Raw genomic sequence first — 10,180 nt, forward strand, 5'->3', positions numbered from 1 at the left:
AGAATAGAATCATTATTATTGGAAATAGTAAAATGTTACGTGTAGTTTTTTAAATACTTAAGATACAAGTCGAAACGTTAATAAAATTATTTTTTCAAGTTAAATTGTGGCTTATTTCCCAATTAGAATAGTTGATATTCGTTTAATTTATTAAAAAAAAATGTTGAAATTGTTAAAAATAAGAAAGACGAAGAGAAATTTTTTGTATTTAAATTTGTGGCTAAAAATCACCATAAATTATAAAAGGCTTCTCGAGACTATTAAAACACTTTTTCCGTTCATTTACTGTGATTTTAAGATTTGGTTTTACTGTAAAACCATGTAAAACTTTTACATAATAAATGGTTCACTTTTTAGCAGTTTGAATTTTAATTGATATACTCTTACACATTACTTGATTGATTTGATGAAAAGTAGGACTATTGCAAAATTTAATTAATTTTTTGCAGACTACAACTGAAACTAAACGAATAATGCAGAAAACACAAAAAATCGCCGATATAACCAAATTCACCTATGAAATGCCAATAGTAACAAAATTTCATAAATGTCAATAGTGTCAAAATTTCATAACAGTGGAGTAAACTTGCCTGCCGTTGGACGAATTACAAACAAGCGTTACGACGCGGTAAATTTGAATTACTCCTCCTGGTTTAAAAACAGAGTATAGTAATGCCGTGAGAGCTTCGAGATTAACCTCCTTTTTATTTAACGTTTATATGACGTGTACAATACATTAAAAACCATTGAAATTTAAAACTTGCGCAATACCGTTGATATTTTAAACGCCGTTGAAATATAAACATTGAATTGTGATATTGTTTTTCATTTATTAATCCCTTTATTTTGTAATATTAACAGTTAAAATATGGGAAACCGCATTTTTTATTTGAATAAATAATAGTAGTAGGGCCAGACAGTTTTAGTACGGCTCTGTAAGGTTAACCAAAGGAGCGTGCGGCCTCCGCCCGCATCCACCACTGGTGAATTATCAATTTCGTACTTTGCCGGTATTACTTCCTGAGATCAAAGCGCCGACCGAGGAGTGGTTTTACTGTGGAACCTCTATATACTGTGGTTATACTAGACCCGAGATAGACAAAGGTGTTTACTATCTCGTATTCCTGTAACATGTTAGTCAGTTAAATAGTGTCGGATCTGTCGACCACCATTATTTTTGTCTTAGCTTTATTGATTTTCAGACCAACTTTTTGATTTTCCTGCTAGCTACTGTTACTCTACAGGTCCATCCTTCTAAAGCCATCCTCATGATATGTTCCCCATAAATGTTAAATAAGTCAGGTGACAACACGCATCCTTGTTTAACACCTCTCTCGGTCTTGAATTGGTTTGAGAACTTCTGATCTAGTCGTACTGTTGCTATATTGGACTGATCTAGTCGTACAGATTTTTAATAAGTGTCACCAGGTGCATTGGTGTGCCCATTTCTATTAAAATGGACCACATATTTATCCACCTTACACAATCAAATGCCTTTTGGTAGTCAACGAAGCATATAATCATAGGTACTTGAAATTCTCTAGACTTTTCAATGAGTTGTCTCAGGTTCAGGATTTGTTCCCGTGTACCTTTACCCTTTACAAACTCCGCTTGTTCCTGAGGCATTTGGTAACGTAGATAGGTTTTTAATCTGTCAATATTTTACTAGCATGTTATTGTTATTAGTGACAATGTGCGGTAGTTTTGACATCTGGTAGTAGTTCCTTTTTTGTGTAGCGGGATATAAATTGAGGTACAGCAATCAGATGGCAATTATTTTCCTGAACTCCAAACAGCGACAAATGTAGAATGGATGATATGTAATCCTTTGTCTAAACAGCGGTCGGCTTTTATAAAATAAACGTAACATTGTACTCTTGAGCACTGATCCAAAACTGTCCTTTTAGGGTCAAGAATCAATGATTAAAATCGAAGTAAGTATGCCCGAGACAGAGATTCAGCTGTTTCTTGAACAATATTTCTACAAGATGCGATTGTCTTTGAAGACCTATAACTCACAGAAGATCAAATTACCCCCGGGACTCACGATAGTTATTAGTGTATCGCGTGTTTCTGAAGGAGAACTGGATTATCTTGAACTGATAGACAGTACTCAATGGACTTATGCAAATACACATCGCACCATAAAAACCTTGTTGGTGGACCATTTTAGGTTCGACGAAATGCAGTTGTCTAGTCCCGATGATAAAACGATAAGAATATCTGCTGAATCTTTGATGTCATGGGCCACGAGAAAATAACCTGTGATAAATTGATGTTGAATATGTTGAGGTTTGTATATTAGATTTTCTGATAAAATAAGGTTTTTATCTATAGTCCCCAGTACACCGACCTTTTTTTTTAATGATAACACAAGTCTTAAAAATGGTTTTATTTCAACTGTTTCTTTTGAGCGAGTCTACCACTTTCTGAAAAATTTCAGAGTGCAGGTTGGACGCGTTTCTGCACGATCAATACCTAAACCTGTAGCTTCAGCGCGGTTATGTTTTGATATTGCAAAACTATTGCAAAAAGATTATACGTTAAAATAAAATAAATTATTTTTGTCGGACAAAAAGGAGGGAGCGATCGTCGAGTCCGACACCTGCAAGATGTCACCTTAGCGAGATACTGTTTTGTTCTACAAAAGATTGTCGATCTCTTGTTCGACAAATTTACAGCCTCGTTTCTTTAGTCCGACAACGTAAATATGTTAATTACGGCAGGTTATGTTTCGCGATTACAAAAGCCATAATTTTACTTTTTTTAATTTTTAAATAAAACAGGTTTATTAAAAAACTAAATGTCCGACAAAAAAATGACGCAAACTTATAAAAAACGAATTTCTTTATTGAAGTTATACTTCTTTAGGCGCAATTGGGAGTGAATCTTTATTTTTCTGCGCGCATGCGCACACAGACAGTATGGCGTTAGTTGCTAAATCTTTCAAGTTATGTATAAATATATCAGTGCAAAAAAAGTTAAACATTTATTTGACAGTTGCGGTGATGACACTTCATATTTGTTTTTATTCTTTACTATAAGTATTTGTTTCTTTATATTTACTGTTTTTTTACGTACTTTAACGTAAAATTATAACTTAATTCTTGTTTTCTATTTCTAAAGTTTTTATTTATTTACATTGAATATTAATTTGCTTTGCTGTAAAATCCACTTCCGCAAAAATTATGTGATGTATTTGATTTAAAATGAATTCAAGAATTTTTTGTAATTGGCAACAATGTCAACTTAGATCTCTAACGTAAATAATGACGTGCAACGGTAAGTAAATTAGACGGACTGTATAAGTGTCAAACTGACATTGTCCGATATAGTAAGATGTTTGTTTATTTTTTTTTCTTCTTTTATGGTCTTTGTGAGCTGTGCCCATTTAGCCAGCAACATTTCTTAAAATTAACGCCTAATTAAGCCCACCATACAACAAGACTAATCAAAGATAGGGCAGGGAAAGTGAAATTGGTGAAAAAATAAAGTATTGTTAAATTATAAACTAAATAAATAAAATATAATTTGAAAACAATAATTTGACATTATATTTAACCTACACTATTACGACAGACGTCAGTTACCATTTATCATCTGACCAAATATAATAATGACGTCATACACAGAGAGGATCTAAATTATGGAATAAATTCATTTTCTCTAAAATGGACGACTTTGGAGAAATTCCTGAAACAGGTCGATTTTTATTTTTAAATTACAATTGTTTGGCATATATTCCATACTAGTGACGTCATCCATCTGAGCGTGATGACGTAATCAATGATTTTTTTTTAAATGGGAATAGGGGTCGTGTGGCATCTCATTTGAAAGGGTGTGCAATTCTCTATTCAGTAATATAAACGATAATATTATTTATACAGGGTGACCAAAAAATAATTTTTGAATTAAATTAATTGACGCAAAAAGAAGAATGTATGTAATTTATTTAACTCAAAATACATTGAACGGCTGTCAGTAAATAGAAAAAGTGTTTATTTCACAAATAAACCTTTCTTTTCTTTTAAATTAAATCACAAACAGCCTCCCACATACCTCTTAGTAGTTTGAACATTTAATTTAAGCGAAAAGGAATGTTTATTTGCCAAATAAACATTTTTTTTTTCTATTTTCTGACGGCGATAGAATGTATTTTGAGTTAAATAAAATGCATACGTTCTTCTTTTTTCGTCAATTAATTTAATTTAAAAATTATTATTTTGGCCACCCTGTATAAATAATTATATTAATGTTTATATTATTTTATAGAGAATTGAACAAACTTTCAAATGAGGCGCCACACGACCCCTATTCCAATTTAAAAAAATCATCGATTACGTCACCACGCTCAGATGGATGACGTCACTAGTATGAAATATATGCCAAAAAATTGTAATTTGAAAATAAAAATCGACCTGTTTCGGGATCTTTCTCTAAAGTCGTCCATTTTATACATTTTAGAGAAAATGAATTTATTCCATAATTTAGATCCTGTCTGTATAATCGTCACTGCTTCTAGCCAACAGCGGATTTAATTTTTTCGATAAGAAGTACGTTTTGCTGTTTACACGCCACATTATACACTGGACAAAACGTACGTTTTGTCGTACGTTTTGCATGACACACAAAACGTACAATAAGACGTAGCGTGAAAACGAGCCTTAGGACTTTCATTTCTTTATAAATCTTTCTCAGAACCTCTTTGTTTGTGACGTGTTCTGACCATGATGTTCTCAGAATTCTTCTGTACACCTACATGATTCCAGTTTTTCATTGACGCTGCATTCAAGGTCCAAGCTTCCATTCCGTAAAACAAAGTCGAGAAAACCACTGTATACTGTATACAGTGGACAGTGGTTTACTTATATAGCGACACGTTTCAATTATTATTTTACTATTTTTTTAATAGCTAATTTTAAATATTAACTTTCTTTTCTAAGGGAAAATAATATGGGTCCTTTAAAATTCACATGTGTTTCGCTCCTAAATACAAAGCCAGATGTTGATGGCCTGTTTAGTTTATGTATGGGAAACGAAAATTCATAGATTACGGTACCAGATAAAGAGCCAGCGTCTTTATGTCAACTTCTTAAAAACGGTTCTCAGCTTTTAAAACGGCAGATTTAGTAATTTATCGCCTTTTCTGGCCACATGGTAGAACTGCATATATGATGACATAATAGCGTTTGTGGTCTCGGTCAGTATCGACACAGCGAGCACGCAGCGCAGTCACACCCTCGCTAAAATAAATCCTTACGAGGTATAAATGAAGCACGCTTGTTTACCCAAAATAAATAAATATATTACTGTTCGTTGTTTTACACTTACTTTAATTTCATAATTGTTTCCGTCAATACACCACCAACGGAACACTTATCTCTAGGTCTAACCTGATGATGGACTGATTAGTCCGAAAACGTTTGTTTGTGATGTACTTGTGATGTACCTACTTTGACTCCAACTTGGATCTTTTTTAGAAACAATTTTTAAATAAATTATATACCATTTTTACAAGGGAAGATTTTTACTTTTTTAGTAATTTTTATTATGGTATACAGCCAATGAGAGGGATTCTTTCCTTTTTATATGTTTAATATATTTTTGCAGGTATGCCAGTTTTTATATGCTAGTATGGTAGAAATTTTTAAGAACCGCCGGTGCTCTCAACTCCCCTATACAATGTCCTGTAGGCGTACCACCCGAAAAAAGATTTTCCGAGCGCAACTCTCACCTTCCATCGACCAGCGAAGGGATAATGGTTGCGAAGGCAACACTGAGGATCGTAGTCATCTAAGAGTGGTAAGGATTTATAGACGAGGAACTGACAAATCGAAAATCCGGCAACTTACGCATCTATTTTAAAATTCAATAAGCGATGCAGGAGATATAAACATTAGTTGCCGACGACGTCGTCACCAACAGAATAGAGATTATTATTTCGTTTAGTTTTCGAATATTCTTGGAGCATCGTTACATGCATAATTGCTTAAATTATTCATTAATTTAATTAATAGGATTATCTTTTACATTAACTCTGTATTCAATGATTATGATAATTTATATACTATACAATAAAAACTAATAATCGAGAAAAGAGAAAAAGTGATAAAGTGGTTTTAATAATATGTATACTGTTACTATGGAATGAGTAGATAAATTTTGAACATCTTTAACAATTAAAATCGTTGTTTACATACCCTGCATCGCTGATTGAAATTGAGTAAAATTTCATGAACAAGAGTAACGCGCTAATGTTTTAACATACGTATTCACTTATTCTTTGGTTTACTAAAGTTGTGCTATATACCATGTTTTTAAACTAGGAGGAGTGATTCAAATGTACCGCGCCGTAATGCTTGTTTGTAATTGGTACAACCTTAGGCAAGTTTACTCCACTGTTATGAAATTTTGACACTTGGCATTTCATAGGTTAATTAAGTTATATTAATTAACCTTATTAAGTTATTCCTTTACTTTTTAGAAATTTAGTCTGCTTTTATATAAAAAAGTTTAGAACTCTTTAGCGACGTATTAGTATAATATAATATTTATGGATTACTGTCGAAGGTCGACATGATAAACCAAACAAGAAGATGAATTTGGAGATTTTTCTAGTGACATTATCGGGTGTGAATCTCTCTTTTGAGTTTACTCCTCCTAGTTTAAAAACGGTATAATACACTACAATTTGCAAAGTCTTCAAATCATTCAGGAAGATTTTTTTCCCGAACCACTTCACCCAACGCACAGTGGTTTCAAATGCTGAAATCGTGGTTATGAGGTATAAAAAAGTCCCCATCTAGAGATTTTCATGTTTACAGTTGTTTTCTCATACTATCGTAGAGTTGTAATACGCAGGTATAAGGATCAAACCGGATGTATTCTTATTCATAGCTCAGGGACAAGTTAACTATATACAACGTTATTTTGGCCAGAAATGACAGTGAACAAGAACGCGTATATTGAAAACGCTGTAAAACGTTTTGTGGTTTATTAATTTTACCGCTGTAAAGCACATTCTTCTTTTTCAAGTATGTATGAATGTAAGATAAAGGTTGGCTTAAGATTTCATAACAGTAAATGCATAAAATTTATGCATAACTATGCGTAAATGCATACTTGAAATTTTGTAAAGATACAATCAAAAGGTACCGAGTTCTGCATAGTTCTGCGACCAGAGCTGGGCCGGGTACTGATAAATTGTACTTGGGTACAGATTACCGGGTACTTTTCATATTTGAGGAACGAGTACATTGCTCAAAAAAAGTACTTAAGAGTACAATACTTAAAGTACAATTACCCGAATTTCTTGGGTACTTATTTCGAGTACATTTGAATATAGAACCCGAAAAAAGGTAAGAAGGTATTAATTATCTCTGCCTCTCTAAACATATTTATTTATGAGTCATGAAAACATAAATTAACGTACAACTCCAACTTAAATAAAAAAAAATAAGAATTTTAAAAATTGATCATTGATTAATACAATAAAATCTGTCAGTAACGGCCACTAAAAATCAAGGAACTATTGGTCGATATAGAAAGGTGGCCGGTATTTCCAGTTTTTGTAGTCCACAAAGACATAAAAGATAATTGGAACTTTGTAAAGTTAAGAATTTTTCAACCCACTTTTATTTTTTTATATCCTTTGATAATTTGAGTTTTTACACCATATTCTTCGGCCAACTTTTGTAAATTGTAATCATATAAATAGTGACAAACTTTTCTCTTTTACAACACTTTTACGACATTTTATTATAGGATTTTAAGAACCTATTGTGACCACCGACCCGATGCAGGTTATTTAATCTCCTGTTTAGGTAGATACAATAGGTTCTAATAAATAGTACTGGGAATTTCCATCAACAAATAGACAAAACTATTTTAACAAAATTATTTTGTCCAACATTGACATTCAATTTCTATAAAATGGGCTTTAAAAATATGTGATTATTTGGCCGAGTCCGTATTATAAAGGTGGCCGTAAATAGCAGGTTATAAATAAGGGAATATACATATACGATGGACTCTCTCTATAACGAACATGGATATTACGAGGTTTTTCGCTTATAACGAGATACACTAGATGTCCCATGAAGTTCCTATTGAACTATAACACCTCTATAACGCGGCATATTTGGTTATAACGAGGAAAAATGAAATCGAAGAATTTGTTTCTTTACCTGTTTTTAGGGCAGTAATGGCTATAAATAAATACCACAGTTCCCAACTGCCTGTATACAGGGTGTCCCGGAAAATAGTGCGTTCCTTAAAGGTATAGGTAGAAGGCACCATGTAGAACAAAAAACTCTTATAACATTTTTTTCTAAATGCAACCGTTTGACCAAAAAATTAAAATGTATTTTGGTATCCAAATTTAAATCTGACAACTATGTGCGGTACGCAAATTTAAGCATAGACAGTCCCATGTAAATAGATAGAAGATGATAGTAAACAGATATTAGTTTTAAAGAATCCTGTTTAGTGTCAATGCTGAAAATGTTTTCGAATAGTGAGTGTATTATGTTATTACCTATGAATGGTGTTTGTGAAAGGTTACTTGAAACATCTATTCGGTATATTAATTATTTTCAAGTAAGTACAACTTAGTTATTTCAGTTCACAAGTAAACAAATTACTGAGACATTATCTGGTGTATTTAAGTTCCACTGTAAACTATTAAAACTATGTAATTCAGTTAAAGCCCTCAGCAATACTCAGCATTCAACCCATTTAAACCTTACTAAATACATAATACTAGTTTAGTTAAAAGATGTGTTTTTATGTTAAAAGATGTGTAATTCGTTTAAAATTATGCAATAGGTATTTCAATACATTTCAAAAGAAAATAATTTTAGTAAACAAATAGTAAATACATAAGTAGTATTACCTACTATTAGGTTGGATTATTTTAAATACTGTTAATCACAATCACAAACGAGTTCATATTATGTTATTATGCCGTAGTGCGTACGATGTTGCCAGTTTATTAAAATTTCCAGACATTAAAATACAGGTATATGGAAAACAATGTTAACTTTTTTTTGGAAACGCTTAACTTTAGAAAAAAATGGTATAGGACTTTTTTGTTCCAAATTGTGTATTCTCTCCATACCTTAAAGGAACGCACTATTTTCCGGGACACCCTGTATAAAAATGCCCAAACATCTGTGTTATTATCGAGGCCGAGGCTGGTGCTGCAATGAACCCCACCGTCTGTAATAAACTTATTGTTTAGCTATCGACTGATATTGAATATTGTAGGAAATTTACAATTTACGATGGCGAAATGTCATTGTTCAGGTTGACCATCGACAGGCATCAAAAAACTTAAGAGGCATCAAAACATTTCAATATTATTGTTGTTTGATATTACGAGATCCGCTTATAACGAGGTAATTAGTCCCCCATTTCAGTTCTCATTATAGAGGGAGTCTACTGTAATTGGTTTGCGGAATTTTGAAACCTGCCGTAAGTACAGGTGGTCGATTTTGGCAGGTGGCCGGTAACACAGGTTTTACTGTAATCAGTATAATACCACTCACACTCACTGATTAATTTTATTGGTTTTTAAGATAATTTTTCAAAGTTTCATCAGTTTTTCAGAGCATTTCTTGAAGGGCTATTAATTATTATGGCATAAGAGAATAGGCGTTTGCTTGACTTTGCGAATGGACTGATACTGACAACGGCGTTTTGCGTGTTGCTATTAATTTGCTGTCCCACATGCAGCGACAAGTTCAGACTTGCAAAAAGTACTCGGAAAATGTACGCGTATAATAAACGCGGGTACCAGATATTTTACCCATACCCGAGTACTTTATTTGACAATGTACTGGGGTACTGGGTACTGAGTACCCAAAATGTACTTAGAGTACACAATTTGGGTAGTTGTACCCGGGTTTGGCCAGCTCTGTCTGCGACTAACGTTTATTAATCTCAAAATGTACAGTAGGAAGATACATAATCACATTGGTTTAGCTGCCTTTAACTGCCTTTGCATTCCTGACAGTTGTTTGAATACAAAATTGTGAACTGACGCATATTAGATGGTCCTGTCGGTTGTATATAAGTACAGTAGAACCTCTATTATCCGTCAGGGCACCGGACTAAGGGTATGACGGATAATCGAAAAGACGGTTAACAGAACATTAAAAAAAATTAAAAATTCATAGTA

The 10,180-nt window shown here is 32.9% G+C and overlaps 1 protein-coding gene across 2 annotated transcripts in view; it reads left to right on the top strand.

Moving 5' to 3' along the window:
* The window catches only part of LOC114339437 (uncharacterized), a 138,700-nt gene extending 129,884 nt beyond the window's left edge, over positions 1-8,816 (top strand). For both annotated transcript variants that reach the window (XM_050654717.1, XM_050654718.1), the window contains 2 exons: positions 1,908-2,292; positions 5,611-8,816. In XM_050654717.1, coding sequence (XP_050510674.1) covers positions 1,908-2,261 — 354 coding nt within the window. In that variant the 3' untranslated portion in view covers positions 2,262-2,292; positions 5,611-8,816. The remainder of the gene's footprint in view (positions 1-1,907; positions 2,293-5,610) is intronic.
* Positions 8,817-10,180: the final 1,364 nt, after the last annotated feature.

The sequence above is a fragment of the Diabrotica virgifera genome, chromosome 6, assembly GCF_917563875.1.
Source record: "Diabrotica virgifera virgifera chromosome 6, PGI_DIABVI_V3a".
Taxonomy (NCBI): Eukaryota; Metazoa; Arthropoda; class Insecta; order Coleoptera; family Chrysomelidae; genus Diabrotica; species Diabrotica virgifera.